At 41.6% G+C, this 16,838-nt stretch overlaps 1 protein-coding gene across 1 annotated transcript in view; it reads left to right on the top strand.

The window, feature by feature from the left end:
• The window catches only part of LOC120737760 (1-phosphatidylinositol 4,5-bisphosphate phosphodiesterase delta-3-A-like), a 31,041-nt gene extending 18,866 nt beyond the window's left edge, over window positions 1-12,175 (top strand). The window contains exons 10-16 of the mRNA XM_040038620.1: window positions 504-641; window positions 735-888; window positions 6,971-7,087; window positions 7,258-7,436; window positions 7,642-7,777; window positions 10,031-10,180; window positions 10,307-12,175. Coding sequence (XP_039894554.1) covers window positions 504-641; window positions 735-888; window positions 6,971-7,087; window positions 7,258-7,436; window positions 7,642-7,777; window positions 10,031-10,180; window positions 10,307-10,449 — 1,017 coding nt within the window. The 3' untranslated portion in view covers window positions 10,450-12,175. The remainder of the gene's footprint in view (window positions 1-503; window positions 642-734; window positions 889-6,970; window positions 7,088-7,257; window positions 7,437-7,641; window positions 7,778-10,030; window positions 10,181-10,306) is intronic.
• Window positions 12,176-16,838: the final 4,663 nt, after the last annotated feature.

The raw sequence follows: 16,838 nt of genomic DNA, 5'->3' as shown, positions 1-16,838 counted from the left end.
GGCAGCACAGCGGAGGGTGGTCTCCATCTCCTGATTGGCCCTATCGGCCTGGCCATTACTCTGTGCGTGAAAACCAGAACAGAGACTGAGCTGGGCTCAGAAGGAAGTACAGAATTTTTTCCAGTGATGAATTGAGTGGTTTCCAGAACAAAGCGTAGCCTAGGCAGGCGATGAAATTAGCTGCTTTAGAAAAATGGTCTACAATAGTTAGAATTGGGTTACCTGTTAAGGGGGCTAGTCCAGTGATGAACTCCAAAGCGATGTGGGATCAGGGACATCCCGGCATCGGCAAGGGTTGGAAGAGTACAAACGGAGAAGAGCTGGTGATTGTATTCTGAGAACAGTAGACACATATTCTTTAAAACATGTTCTCTTATTAATGTGGGCCACCAGAACAAACATTGTGTGTGTGTGTGTGTGTGTGTGTGTGTGTGTGTGTGTGTGTGTGTGTGTGTGTGTGTGTGTGCGTGCGTGCGTGTGTGTGTGTGTGTGTGTGTGTGTAGGCTCTTAAAGGTAAAGTCCTAGTGAAGGGGAAGAAGGAGAGGTTGGAGGAATGCTCGTCCAGCTCTTCAGACCTCAGTTCCTCAGATGAGGAGACCAGCCGCATAGAAGGGAAACCCAGAAGGAAGGAGGATAAAAAGGTTGGTACGACACTATCCTAGAAACAGTACCTCTGACCACTTCTGGATGGTGACTAATTCAGTTGGTTTCTGTGTATGTGCATGTGATGTCAGGCAGGCGTCTCCAAGATAACTCCGGAGCTATCAGACCTGGTTGTGTACACTTGCAGTGTTCCCTTTAAAAGCTTCGAACAAGCTGCCAAAAGTCCAGCAACCAACATGTCATCTTTCTCCGAAAGTGATGCACTCAGACATATTAAGGACTCAGGTAGGACACGTCTAAACTTGCCTTTTAGAGTAAAATGGAATAGTTTGTACAGTACAAGTACAGTAGCAAAGGTACTGAGACACCCCACATTTCTTTATGTTTTGCAAGTAATATTGTTGGTTTGTTTTATAAGATGAAAGACAGAAGAAGGAAGCCAGGAATAGAAAGGGAAAAGGGACAGAATGATATTTAATCGTGATTAATTAAAATTAATCCACAGCAACCCTGTGATGAATCTAATTAAACATTTTAATTGTTTGACAGCACTAATATATCTGTATACTTACCTATTAGTATATAGTTGTTGTTTTTTTAAATTGCATTTCACCTGAGAGAACCTGTGGTAAAAGATTGAAGAAAACTATTGAAATTCTCTTTAAATTTAAGCATACATTCTTTGTTTATTCCCCATTTGTTTCATTATATTGCATAAATGTCTGTTACAAGCTTAAATATAAAGTTGAAAAAGTGTAGTTGCAACCAGGCTGTTGATCAAGTAATTGCGATTAATCACAATTGATTACAGAAAATTGTGAGATTAATTAGTTAATTAAGTCTATTGACAGCACTAATTGCTATATGTTTCATCCATCCATCCATCCATCTTCATCCGCTTTATCCGAGGCCGGGTCGCGGGGGCAGCAGCCTAAGCAATGAGGCCCAGACCTCCCTCTCCCCAGCCACCTCCTCCAGCTTATCCGGGGGAACACCAAGGCGTTCCCAGGCCAGCCAAGAGATATAATCTCTCCAGCGTGTCCTGGGTCTGCCCCGGGGCCTCCTCCCGGTGGGACATGCCTGGAACACCTCACCCAGGAGGCGCCCAGGGGGCATCCTTGTCAGATGCCCAAACCACCTCAGCTGGCTCCTTTCGATGTGGAGCAGCAGCTGCTCTACTCTGAGCCCCTCCCGGATGGCCGAACTTCTCACCCTATCTCTAAGGGAGAGGCCAGCCACCCTTCGGAGGAAGCTCATTTCTGCCGCTTGTATCCGCGATCTCGTTCTTTCGGTCACTACCCACAGCTCGTGGCCATAGGTGAGGGTAGGGACGTAGATCGACCGGTAAATTGAGAGCTTTGCTTTTACACTCAGCTCCCTCTTCACCACGACGGACCGGTGCAGCGTCCGCATTACTGCAGCTGCAGCCCCAATCCGTCTGTCGATCTCCGGCTCCCTTCTCCCATCACTCGCGAACAAGACCCCGAGATACTTGAACTCCTCCACTTGGGGCAGGAACTCATCCCCGACCCGGAGTGGGCACTCCACCCTTTTCCGGCTGAGAACCATGGCCTCAGATTTGGAGGTGCTGATCCTCATTCCCGCTGCTTCACACTCGGCTGCGAACCGTTCCAGTGCGAGCTGGAGGCCCTCACCCGATGAAGCCAACAGAACCACATCATCCGCAAAAATCAGAGATGAGATTCTGAGGCCACCAAAGCGAAAGCCCTCCGCCACTTGGCTGCGCCTAGAAATCCTGTCCATAAAAATTATGAACAGAACCGGAGACAAAGGGCAGCGCTGGCGGAGCCCATCACCCACCGGGAACGAGTCCAACTTATTGCCGGCAATGCGAACCAAGCTCTTGCAACGGTTGTATAGGGATCGAATGGCCCGTAGCAATGGGCCAGACACCCCATACTCCCACAGGACACCCCGAGGGACATGGTCGAATGCCTTCTCCAAGTCCACAAAACACATGTAGACTGGTTGGGCAAACTCCCATGCACCCTCAAGTATCCTCGAGAGGATAAAGAGCTGGTCCAGTGTTCCGCGACCAGGACGAAAACCGCATTGTTCCTCCTGTATCCGAGGTTCGACTAGCAGACGAACTCTCCTTTCCAGCACCCTGGCATAGACTTTCCCAGGGAGGCTGAGGAGTGTGATCCCCCTGTAGTTGGAACACACCCTCCGGTCGCCCTTCTTAAAGATGGGGACCACCACCCCGGTCTGCCAGTCCACAGGTACTGCCCCTGATCTCCACGCAACATTGCAGAGGCGTGTCAACCAAGCCAGCCCTACAACGTCCAGAGCCTTCTGGAACTCAGGGCGGACCTCATCAACACCAGCGGCTCTGCCACAAGGAGTTGTTTAACTGCCTCAAGTAACAAGCTTGATTTAATCCATTTTGAAACATATAGCCCCAATTTCCGGGGGCTATATGTTTCAAAATGGATTAAATCAAGCTTGTTAGACAGCCCATGGCTGGACCAAGAACAAGCACAAAAGCACAAAAGTAAAAATCTCTTATCTGCCTTTTATAAGCTCCAATATTAAAATCATACCTGCTTTAAAAGCCTTAACATAAACACATCTCCACCAGCGTGGTGGGAATTAAAACAAAAACAAAACAAAAAAACCCCTAAATCTTTACTTATCATATGTAAACTAACAACCATTTGAAACAATACAGATATCTGTTGGAAAATAGAACAGAAAATACTCAATATAAAAGAGAATACTAAATACTTTTACAACTTAGAAATACCTATAGGGGTAACTTTTACATTTCTGTACCCACTTTGTAATATTTGTAAGTTATTATTAAACACTGATGATTTAATTTCCCTCCCTTCTTTCTCTATTTGATTTTGATCAGTCAAGATTAAAAACTTGTGGAGACTGATACGCTTAAATACGTTCAAAATGACTGAAAGCCCCAATTCACAACTTATACAATACAAAACTCTTAGCACACTATACAGGTCAAAGGATGTTCCAAATGGGCCTTACATCTAGCCCTCCATCCATCCATCTTCTTCAACTTATCTGGGACCGGGTCACAGAGGCAGCAGCCTAAGAAGAGAAGCCCAGACCTCCCCCTCCTTGGCCACCTCCTCCAGCTTGTCTAGGGAAACACCAAGGCGTTCTCAGGCCAACCGAGAGATATAATCTCTCCAGCGTGTCCTGGGTCTGCCTCAAGGCCTCCTCCTGATGGGACATGCCCAGAACACCTCATCTAGGAGGCATTCTTGTCAGATGCCCAAACCACCTGAACTGGCTCCTTTCGATGTGGAGGAGCAGCGGCTCTACTCTGAGCCCCTCCCGGGTGGTCGTACTTCTCACCCTATCTCTAAGGGAGTGACCAGCCACAATTCGGAGGAAGTTTATTTCCACTGCTTCTATCCACGATCTCGTCCTTTTGGTCACTACTCACAGCCCATTACCATAGGTGAGGGTAGGCTTTGCTTTTCCTCAGCTCTCTTTTCACAATGACAGACCAGTACACTACAGCTGCAGCACCAATCCATCTGTCGATCTCCCGCTCCCGTCTCCCATCACTCGTGAACAAGACCCAGAGATACTTAAACTCCTCCACTTGGGGCAAGAACTCGTTCCTGATCCGGAGTGGGCACTCCACCCTTTTCCAGCTCAAGACAATGGCCTCAGATCTGGAGGTGCTGATTGTCATTCCGCTTCACATTCGGCTGTGAACCGTTCCAGTGCAACCTGTGAGCCATCACCTGATGAAGCCAACAGAACCACATCATCTGTGAAAAGCAGAGATGAGCTTCTGAGTGAAAGCCTTCCGCCACTTGGCGATGCCTAGAAATTCTGTCTATCAAAATTATGAAGAGAATCTGTGACAAAAGGGCAGCCCTGGCAGAGTCCATCATCCACTGAAAAGGAGTCCGACTTATTGCTGGCTATGCGGACCAAGCTCTTGCCACGGTTGTACAAGGATGGAATGGCCCGTAGCAATGGGCCAGACACCCCATACCCCAGCACCTCCCACAGGATTAGGTTAGATCTTCATGCAACATCGTAGCAGCATGCCAACCAAGACAGCCCTACTACATTCAGAGCCTTCAGGAACTCGGGGCGAACCTCCTCCTTCCCCGGGGCACAGCCACAAAGAAGTTGTTTGACTGCCTCATTGACCTCATCCCCAGAGATAGGTGAGTCGTCCCTCTCGTCCCCAGACTCTGCTTCCTCCACAGAAGACGTGCCAGTGGCATTCAGGAAGGCTTCGAAGTATTCGTTCCACCACCCAAAAATGTTCTCAGCCGAAGTCAGCAGGACTCCATCAACACTATACACAGTGCAGGTAGAGCATCGTTTGACCCTCCTGAGTCACCTGTCGGTTTGCCAGAATCTCTTCGAGACAGTCCAAAAGTATTCTTCCATGCCTTCTCTGAACTCGTTGCACACCCTAATTTTTGCTTCAGCCACTGCCCAAGGCGTGTTCTGCTTGGCCTGTTGGTACCTACCAGCTCCTTCCATAGTCCCACAAGCCTGATAGGAATCCTTCTTCAGCCTGGTGTCTCCCTTCATCTCTGGTGTCCTCCCCCGCCACCTAATCCAACTCACTGCCAGGTGGTGATCAGTTGACAGCTCAGACCCTCTCTTTGCCCGTGTGCCCAGAACATATGGCCGCGGGTCTGGAGATATGATTACAAAACCGATTGACCTGTGACCTAGGGTGCCCTGGTGCTACGTGCACTAATGGAAACCTTTATATTTGAACATGGTGGTCGTTATGGACAAACTGTGATTTGCACAGAAGTCCAACAACAAAACACCACTCGAGTTCAGATCTGGCAGGCCGTTCCTTCAAGTCTCACTGTTGTTGAAGCCCCATGAGCGTTGAAGTCTCCCAGTAGGACAGCAGGGTCCCCAGGTGGAGCACCGTCAAGTACCCTGCCCAGGAACTCCAAGAAGGCCGGGTACTCTGAACCGTCGTTTGGCACATAAGCACAGATGACAGTCAGGACCTGTTCCCTGACCCAAAGGCGCAGGGAACAAACTCTCTCGTCCACTAGGGGAAACCCCAATGTACAGGCAGCAATACTAGTATGGTCTTGTATGCCTTTCCAGAGGTTCTGGCAGAGGATATTCTGAAGACCTATCCAGTTAGGTTTAGTTGGTGCATCCCATCCTCACCCAAACTGTGCACCTTAGGTGACATAAGTGAATTAGATATTCAAGCATATACAACACATCTAGTCCTTACTGCCCCATACATCGATAATAAAATTATCCTTATGAATTGGAAATTAAAAAATGATTTGTATATTACGCAATATAGAAATTTAATCTAGATTAAATTAGTTTGGAGAAAAGGTCTGCCTCCTCCCGTCTGCATTAGCTACACTATCCTTTGTGGTAGGGTCGGTGGGTGCTGGCCTTGGGTGCAGCCGTGTTCTGGGGCACTGTTGAAATGGTCCGGAGTCACTTTTCCTTGGTTGGTGGTGGGGCTGCAGAGAGGGTGACAATCACTACTGTCTGCCTCTCAGTGTTACATGCACCTTAGACATTGGGGGGAAGGTGTAGATTTGCACTGTTGACCAGCAGTCTTGTACTCATGTCCCATCTGTCCCCTCAACTTTGATAGCACTCTACTTTTCACATAGTCATTCTCACTATTAACACCTCATGCACCTCACACAAAAATTAGGGCCAAGGATATATATTGCTTTATAGACCGGTCGCCACTCTTTCAATGATGAGCATGTACAGATGTACAGATCCTGATACAGGATGTACAGGACTGGTTTAAATGGGTGGTCAGGGAAGCCATTAACATTAAAAGGGAAATACCATCTCTAAATTGAGCAAGGGGGCTAAGGGTACATCTTTCACCATCTAACAATGCTGTGATTACAGCCATTCCCCAACTCTCTGTGAATGGTGCTTTGATCAGTGGTTGTTTATCAGTGGTAATGACAATTTGGATATTAATGATCGACAAACTGACCTCACAACCTATTTGTTTAAAAGGCCAGCAGTCCTGCAGTCAGCTGAGACTGAAGAAGTCACTTGGATGAGTGTCAAAATGTTTCTCCAACAGAACAGAATCAACTTGGGATATGTGTGTGTGTGTGTGTGTGTGTGTGTGTGTGTGTGTGTGTGTGTGTGTGTGTGTGTGTGTGTGTGTGTGTGTGTGTGTGTGTGGCTAGGCCTGGGCACCTAGCAAGCAAAATCTAAAGATAGAGACTTGTGCACAGAACCGTGTGCTGCAATCTAGATGTAGAAGTTTATATAAACTTAGAATTTGGGTAGAGAAATTCCTGTGTTGACTGTACCTTATTCAAGACCATAACGACAATGCAAAATGTGTTGAACTTTTCTTGTTCTCTAAATTCAGGGGTGTATTTTGTTCGTCACAACAGTCACCACTTGAGCAGGATCTACCCCTCAGGCCAGCGCCTCCATTCCTCCAACTATAACCCTCAGGAAATGTGGAATGCAGGCTGTCAAATTGGTGAGAGCATTTTTTAATATGTTGTTCTATTTTTAAGAGAAGCAAACAGAAAGTAAAGTAAAGAACTGTCACTAACTGTTCTCCCACACTCGCGCCTCCAGTGGGTAGACTAATGGACATTGTCTCGGGAGGCCTGCAAGCTCTTCACACTGATGTTTTGTTTTCTCCAGTTGCTCTGAACTTCCAGACACCTGGTGAGCAGATGGATTTGAACCAAGGCAGGTTTCTGCAAAATGGTGAGTGTGGGTACATTCTGAAACCTGCCTTCTTGTGTCAGCCTGACAGTACTTTCAATCCTGAGAATGTGGGAGGAGGTCCTGGCCACAGACCTGTCATGCTCACTGTTCGGGTAAGATAGAAACTAAATCTGTCTAGGAGTATTTTAAGCTTGGTGACCAAATGTTTCTTATTGTAACGATTTTAGAAAGCTCTAGTTGCCTCAATATTGATTCCCATTAAAGAAATTTGTCTATTTCTTGAGTGGGTTCTTCTTCTCCAATCTATAATGATACTTTAATTAAATAAAGATCTCTCTTGCTTTGTTGTTATTCCAGGTCATTTCAGCTCAGCAGCTGCCTAAACCAGAATGGGATAAGCCCAGCTCCATTGTGGATCCACAAGTGTGGGTGGAGATCCACGGCGCTCCTATTGACAACAATAAGAAGAAAACGCATTATGTTGAAAACAATGGTATATATGTCTTTACAATAAAAGATCATTTTATAGTTAAATGGCTTCAGCTTTAAGGGTAGTGTAGTTGTTAGCCCTGTCATCTCACCGAAAGAGGTTCCTGGGTTTGATTGTGACAGGTTATAATTTCGTACCCATGTGGGTTCTCTTTGGGACATAGTACAACATCACTATTTATTTAAGAAAAATGAAGCTAACATGCAGAGGCAACCTATGAAAAAGTAATAACACCTTTATTGCTTTCAGAAAAGTTAAGAGAGTAAGTAGTGGCCAATCAGCAGCAAATGTGACCACCTTTATAAAAGAAGTTTAGAAGAAAAGAAGTCAACTTTATTATCTATTCTGCAATATTTACAGAAAACAGACTGGGCCATAATGTCTTTTCCCCCTGTGCAACTAGAAATAATCTAAACTAAAATAAAAATGAGGACCATAAGAATATGAAAACAAATTTGAGGTATTACAATTATTACTCTTTATATATAAAAATGTCAAAAAATCCAAACATCAAACCACTTTAAACCCCTACTAACTAGGGGTGAAAGTGGGCTGAAGTGGTGTTTTTGGTGCAGATGTCTGTCCGTTGTGGTCTCAGTACTTTAGTGTCAAGCTAGCACTACACAGGAGGGGTACATAAAAAGGGAATAACTCAGGTAATTTCAAATGAAACTTCTCTATCAGCTCAACAAATAATAGCAAACACACTGTTTGTGCACAGCTTATATGTTTTGTGTGTTTCTGCTCGCTGAAGTTACACCGTGTGTACTTTCCAACTGGCATTTGATAAACTGCAAATTAAAACTTAGGCATGCCCTAATTTTTAAATAATATCTTGGATCTGTGTATGATGTGAAGTTATGATTTTCATATTGTGAAACTTCCTGCAAAACAAATTGAGGTACACTACAATTATATTATTCAAAAGCTGCATGAACATATTCTGCAGTTTAGTGCAGGATAAACAGGTTAGCTTAGCAGTATTGTGAGGAATTTACAGTAAAGCACTGTTACGGACTGTTGCACAGTGGCTGTGATGTTCATGGTCAGTGTTAATTTACAATAACCTGATGATGCTTAGATTCATTCATTAAATTCCACCTTCATACCGCCTGTATACTTTCTTGTATAAAGACATTATAAACAGTATATATTAGTGCAGGGGTTAGAAATAAGCCAAGATAGCTTATGAAATATTGGGTTACATCTTGTTGAATTAAGTTGTGTAAATCCACAAAGAGCAGTGAACCTCAGCAGCAGCAGCAGCAGATCAGCTGAGCAGACCCTGTATACAAAGAAAATCTACTGGAGCGCACAATGGAAATTATTATGAGTTGTGTTTCTTTCCCCCATGCTGAGCCACTACAAGTACATTTCATCCTTTTTCACTTTATTTGAGTAAAGAAATCGAATCAGTAATTTTACCAGAGTATTTTTTAACACCAGTATCTGTACTTCTACTAAAGTAAACAATGTGTATTTTTGCCACCTCTGCTCAATAAAATTTACATATACTGCTTTTGTAAAAAATCACCATGTTGCGCAGTGTTTAAAACAGTGGGCCAGATGGAAATTGCGATTCTGCCTAAGTATGTGGCTAGAGACTGGCCACGTATGTAATATGCTAAATGTGGAGAAGAAGATAATTCATAGGTGCTTGTGTGCCATGGAGCCAATTTTTAATTCAGTTTTGCACCTTGAGTGTCAAGATATTAAGAATTATAACTACTGTATGTTTTATCATCTCAGAAGAAGCAGCAATGGAAGAAGTAAGAATGTGAAAGAAACTAATAGCGAGTTAATGCAACTACGGATAAACTGTGGTCCTCTTCCTCACCTTAAAGCTCAGCTTCTGAACTGCAATCAGGGCTCTAACACATGAAAACATGAATAAACATGTTTATTTATTCCCGTTATTGTCACCAGTGTGAGAGTGTATAACAGCTAATGTTAAACTTGAGTGTCCTAAGTATCACACTTTTCATCTGATGAAAAATTTAATTATGTTCTGACATCTTATGATTTTTTTTTCATTTACTTTATTTTCTTTGCATGGTAAAGTTTGAATTTTGGAAATGCAGTGATGAATGGTGTTCACTAACAGTTCTTGAGCCATGCAGTGATTTCTATTCCGGAATCATGTTAGGTTGTATTAAAAGTGGACAGCTCAGTTTTACACCAGGCATAAAAGCTTAGAAACACTATCACTTTACACATTGCAAAACTTAGTGTGTGAATTTATGTTCTTCATTACAGGCTTTAATCCACGGTGGGACTGCACCTTTAACTTTACCGTCCATGTCCCTGACTTGGCTCTGGTCCGCTTTTTGGTGGAGGATCATGACTATACTTCCAGAAATGACTTCCTGGGACAATTCACTCTCCCTTTCCCCAGTGTCCGCACAGGTTTGTGTGGCAGCGAATGGGTTAATATGTGTGTGTGAGTGTGTGGGTGTGGGTGTGTGTCGTCAACATCAACACAATATGAATAGCCACATATTCTATTTATCTTAAACCCCCTTAACTCTGCAGGTTATCGTCATGTCCGACTGCTCAAGATGGATGGATCAAGCCTTTCACCTGCGTCACTCTTTATACATATTAAGGTCACTCCCTGTCAGAATTCCAAATCTTCAGCAAAATCGCCAACCCACTTTCCAACCAAGAATCCCTAATCCCACTTCTGCCCTTCAGCCACATGATCATTCCATGGTAGTTAATCAGAGAAAACTCAGTGGTTACAGCTTTCTCTCACGGTATCATCAACTGATTCATTTTTTTTACGCAATAGAAATGTTTCAAAACTGTATTTGAGATTTGTTAAGAAGACAACATTGTTATGCAATGCTAAAAGCCAATTAGGTAATACTATCCATACCAGTGACTTATGATACACCTAAGATTTCAGAGCAGTCGATTTAAGTGTCTGTTTTACCTGAATAATTGTAATAATGTCTCATTTGTAGAAAGCTTCCCAAGTACTATAAACTCTTAGAAGTAGGGTCAGAGTCAGAGCTGGGAACTAATAGAGTACAAGTACTTTGCATTATATACATGCTGTTGTAGTTAAGTAGAATTTTTAGCTCTGTTTTAGATCTGTTTATCTGTACGTTACTTGAGTATTTATTTTTGTGACAACTTTTACTTTTACTCCCTACATCTTAACCAAAATATATCTGTATATCAATATACATATTTTCTACTCCTTACATTTTCAAATGTTTGTTACTTTAAATTTAAAACACTTGAGAAGAGTTATTTCTTGACATTTCACACTTTTAAACATCAAAGTAACAGATAACTGTTAGTGTATCCATCACAGGTTCTTATAGCATGTGATGAATTAAACAAAGGGAAATTTAGCTAGTGCTACAGAAGAGGATCAAGCATAAAAGAAGTAACATTAGTGGCAGGCAATTGGAAGTACAAAGGTTCAATCAGCTTAATACATACATAAGTATTCACTCACGCATCCAAATCATTGAATTCAGGTGTTCCAATCACATCCATGGCCACAGGTGTATAAAATCAAGTGCCTAGGCATGCAGTGAAAGAATGAGTTACTCTCAGGAGTTCAGTTAATTCCAGGATGTCCTGTTAGGATGCCCCCTGTGTAACAAGTCCAGTCATGAAATTTCCTTGCTACTAAATATTCCACAATCAACTTTTAGTGGTATTATAACAAAGTAAAAGAGACTGGGAATGAGAGCAACTCAGCCACAAAGTGGTAGGCCACATAAAACCACAGAGTGGGGTCAGTGGATGCTGAGGTGCATACTGCACAGAGGTCACCAGGTTTCTGAGTCAATTGCTCCAGAACCTCTAAACTTCATGTAGCCTTCAGATTAGCTTGAGAACAGTGCATAGAGAGCATAATGGACTGTGTTTCCATGGCCGAGCAGCTGCGTCCAAGCATTATATAATACAAGCACTTGGTGTAAAGCATGAGACCACTGGACTCTAGGGCAGTGGAGAAGTTTTCTCTGGAGTGACAAATCACACTTCTTTGTCTGGAAATCCAATGGATGAGTCTGGGTTTTGTGGTTGCCAGGAGAATGGTACTTGTCTGACTGTACTGTGCCAAGAGTAAAGTTTGCACAGTTGGTATTGTACGCTGTGTTGGGGAGTAATGGAATACATGTACTGGCGTTACGTGTTTAAAGTAACTGTCTTCCGTTACACTTACCGTTTAAAAGGGTGGTATTCAGAATACAGTTACTTTGTTGAAACAAAGGGATTGCATGGCGGTCTTTTCCTGTTTCATATGTTAGGCTATGCCCTCTCTATTTATGGTAATTCCTCGCTGGTGGACACCCAAACAAAACATGCATTAAGAGGCTTTAATGACTGTGTCTCAATCTCGCGGCCCATGTCACCTCTACTTGCAGCCCGCATATCAAAGTTGACCCAGACAACAAAGTAAAGCTAGTTTTCGGCTACGAGCCCGACGCGAACCGACGTATTAGCCAGAGGTCCCTTTACTACGGTTCGGAGCCTGTTTTATATACGCGCTGAATAGTTTTCTATACGAGATCGCTGCAAAAAGTGCAGCCTTACCTAATGTCCACCCTACTGTTACTCATTTATATTAAGATTTAAAAATCTAGTTGGTATTGGTATGGCGAGTAACCTTCAGTGATAGTAATAAATCACACAGCAATAGTACATTCATGTAGTTGTAAAAAGCATGATAATATATTAAGTAATCCAAAGTATTCAGAATACGTTACTCTCATTGAGTAACGTAACGGAATACATTACAAAATACATTTTGGGTAATGTAATCTGTAGTGGAATACATTATAAAAGTAACCTTCCCAACAATGGTTGTACGACACCAACTGTCTGTCAGTTGGTGTCGTACAACCATCCAATAAGAGCAGTAGTACAGTTTAGGCTAACCACAGCCTAAACACAAAATCCACTCAAATATCAGGGTTCCCATACCTGCTGAATCCCACTTTAACACATGAATATATTGACCTTCATGTTTAAGTATGGAGACAAAGCAAAGCAGATGTTCAACATCCATTAGAATTAGAATTAAACTTGAAATAAAATTGATTTCCCCTGTGATTAATACTGTTTTGTTATGTATTAGTATGACATGAGGTTCTGGATCTGTAAACTTGAATTACATAAACAAAAATGATTTCATAACCAAGAAGTGAAAGAAAAATACTTCTATTAGTAAAGATATGAGAGTATTGTAATCTATATTAATGTATCTATGATAAAATATTGGTTTTGCAGTGTTGTTTTATCATTTTTTAACCAGTGCAAAATAAGTGTGAGTCAGGTGGATTATATTGTTATCCATTATACCATTATTATGGTAATATTATTAGTGATACCTGAGTCATACCAGAGCATTGTGGTAGAGTATAAAAGTGTACATGTTTTGATTCACCTCTGACCTTACTTTTCCATCCTCATCTAGGATCATGAGGTCTGGGTAATGAGATTTCAGAGACAATCAGCCAAAGGAGGTTTCTCCTTAGAAAGAGTAGAGCCGCTGATCTTCTGTTTTCAGGGAATGCCCAAGTCTGGCCAGGAAAAGTTATGTATTTTTCCATCTTGGGAAGACTTTGGGACCTGCTAGGAGGAGGTGGATAATGCTGCTAGACTAAATGTATCCCTCACATATCCTGTTGCCACATTGACCAAACATTTTCCTCTGCTGTAGATAAACATGATATACAGTGCTGTGAAAAAGTATTTGCTCCTTTCATGGATTCTTTTTTGTTGTATATTTCTTACAGTTATATTTCAGATCAACAAACACATTTTAGTATCAGAAAAAAGATAACCTGAATAAATACAAAATACAGTTTTTAAGTTTTAAGTTTTTATTTATTACAAACCAGGTCCTGTGTGGAAACTTAACTGCAGTTTCTCCTGCGCTGGCTGGCAGCGTTATTATATTTAGGGGAAGATATTTAATATTGTTTTTCTCCTTCAACCATGTTATGAGCATTGAAGTTGCAGACTGTGTCCACAAGAGGACACTCTGCGGCTGTCCTGTTGGTAACACATGGAACAGCTGATCTGAGCAGGGTGAAGTGTAAAACAAGTAAATAAATAACTACAAATAAATGTTAGGGTAATCAGGTCATGTTTTATACATCTGAAAGAAAAGACTACAGGAAATTCACTGGAATGTCAGAGATTTAAAATCTCCAAATATCAGTATTGGTGTTAAAAAAATAATATATTGATCTGACTTTTTTTAAATCTATATAAAGACAAACTATATGAAAACTTTTTAATTCAAATCGAAAGCGTTTTTAGCACTGGGTAGTGGACAGACAGTATTATTCCGAAGCTGTAGCTTACTGTAAACATAAAGGCTTAAAATGATTAAATCGATTACATAATAGACATGCAAAATCTATTTGTCAGAGTATGGTAGTTTTGTCACATATTTGTTCGATGTTTACTTAAGATACCACGTGGGCATGTGAACATAAGTTTAGCACAAATGGATATTTAGAAATGTCTGAGACAAGAATTGTACATTTACTGTCAGGCCCATCATTGTATGAGACAATTAAATGACAAAACTGAAACAGAACTAACCAAAAAAACATGCTGATATTCTGCTAAGATCACAAAATGGTAAATGGCCTGCATTTGTATAGCGCTTTATTCAGTCCCTAAGGACCCCAAAGTGCTTTACACTACATTCAGTCATTCACACACTGGTGATGGCAGCTATATTTTAGCCACAGCTGCCCTGGGGCGCGCTGACAGAGGTGAGGCTGCCGGACACTGGCGCCACCAGGCCCTCTGACCACCACCAGTAGGCAAACACGGGGTTAGTATCTTGCCCAAGGACATTTGGCATGCAGCCTGGGATTGAACCACTGACCTTTGGATTAGTGGCTGACCTGCTCTGCCACCTGAGCTACAGCCACCCCAGATTTTTTAAATTATTTCTCTGGATTTTCCTCACTTTCATTTGTACATTGTAGGTTAAAATATCAAAAGCTGTTTTATGAACTGTAGAAATTGCAGACAAACTCAAATTTGAACCTTTTCCACTGTTTTTGTTATTATTATATTTAAAATATTGTGTTTGTGCATACATTCTGTACACCAATCAAACTTGTGATATTTATAACATACAATTCTTCTGAATAGTGTTCAACAAACTGAAAAATATCACTGTCAGCTAGTAAATAAGTATTGATTTCAGCATTGTTGTCTCACTGTCATTATTCTGTTGTTTTGTATAACATTTAAAGACTTTTTTTTTCAATCTTTCATTCTTTATATTTAGTTTACAAGAATTAGTGTCTTGTGGAGTGGTTGGGTGAAGCCATTTATTATCAAGAAATTGTGTTTGACCTGTTAGTATCGCAATGATAGCAGGATTTCAGTGTTCATATTTATTTTTTAATTATTTATAAATAAATATTCATATGTTTTATCCAAAGTAGTCACTTTGTAATACAGTTACTCACTACAAAAGGATTGTTGTTTCAATTCTTGTACTTACCCTGGACTGTGGCCTTCAGGTGGAAATTGATAGTGTAACCCTGGCATATAAAAAGTATTTTGCCCAACAACTTTTTTTAGTTAGTAAACTTGAATCTATTTAATTGGACAGAAACCAAAATTTTGCTGAGGACTTTTTACATGAGAGCCACTAAGTCCCCCTGAGGCAACTCTTTCGGTGGAGCAAAGATCTGTCCTCTTTGAATGGTGTTATCATAAATAATCAAAAAATAAAGAAATCAAGCAGGTCATTTGCTGAATCACATGACATTTTCAAACCAACCAGAACCTCACAACAAAGAATTTGAGTCCACAATGAGCTCAGCACATTCCTCTTGTTGACTTTATAAACATGGATTCCTTTCAAGTCAAGTGAAAGGAGGTAGAACAAAAAAGATTGTATACTGGTGGACAAAGGAATATGATGAAGTGCTGAAATAAAGCTTTTAAAATGTTAAAAAGAAATCAGAATTATCAGAATCCTGTTGAATAGAAAAAGTCACAAGCCAATGTAAGAAAAACCATTAAAATGCAACGAGGGACAGTCGGAGGGGCTTTTGTAATTCTGTGGGGAGAGAGACAGAAATTGATAAGGTATGGTCAATGATCAGAAGGATGAATACAATTATAAGAGAATATGGGCATCCAGTATTAAATGATGGGGAAGTTACAGCAGTGAAAAATGAAGAAAAGGCACATAAGATGGCAAAAACCTTTGGTAAAATTCATAACTCAATTAATATTAGGGATAGAGTTTGGAGGTAGGGAAGTTACCACAAAGCTCATGTGGCACATAAACCAGAGAAGGATGATACAAGCCAGGAACCTACAGACCAATTGCTTTAACATCAAACATCTGCAAAATAATGTAGTGTTAATACTGGGTTAATTATACCAGTATTGGATTGTGGGTGTATAGCATATAATTCTGCTGCCGGAGCAAGTCTTTGTGAGTCTGCACAGGTGCATTTAAAACAACCCCAACAGCAGCAGTACAGGTAGACGGGAGAAATGCCACTAGAAATCAGAAGAGAGCGGCTAACACTGAACTACTGGACAAGTCTCTAAGGACATGGTCAACATCATCCAACAAAAACTGTTTTTCAATCCTGCTGGGGAAAAGAGGAATGAAGAGCTTTGGGTCGACACTGAGTCAGAAAGCACCTGAACTTAATCTGGACAAGATCAGCATTAGTGAAACAGCACCATTACCTACAATACCACCATGGATGCTGTAGTAAATTTCACACTATTGGACAAAAAGAACAAGGATAGGGGTTTTATTTTAAATTCACATACAGCACAGGAATACATTGGTCTGTATTACAAGTATGTCAAAATGTACACAGATGCATCAAGGAAGACCAACCAAAGTGGGTCAGCATTTATTGTTCTTGAGTTTTGTTTCAAAGTAAGGAAAAGGATCAGTGATGGATCATCAGTATACACGGGAGAAATGGTTTCAATACTGTTGGCTGTCCAGTGGATTGAAGACAGAAGACCATTCGGTGATATGCTCAGATTCAAGTTAATCATTGGCTAGTTTGCAAGACAGTCACTCGGA

This window comes from Simochromis diagramma, unplaced genomic scaffold (genome assembly GCF_900408965.1).
Source record: "Simochromis diagramma unplaced genomic scaffold, fSimDia1.1 OVJJ01000617.1, whole genome shotgun sequence".
Lineage (NCBI taxonomy): Eukaryota > Metazoa > Chordata > Actinopteri > Cichliformes > Cichlidae > Simochromis > Simochromis diagramma.
This window is presented reverse-complemented; position numbering and strand designations above follow the sequence as displayed.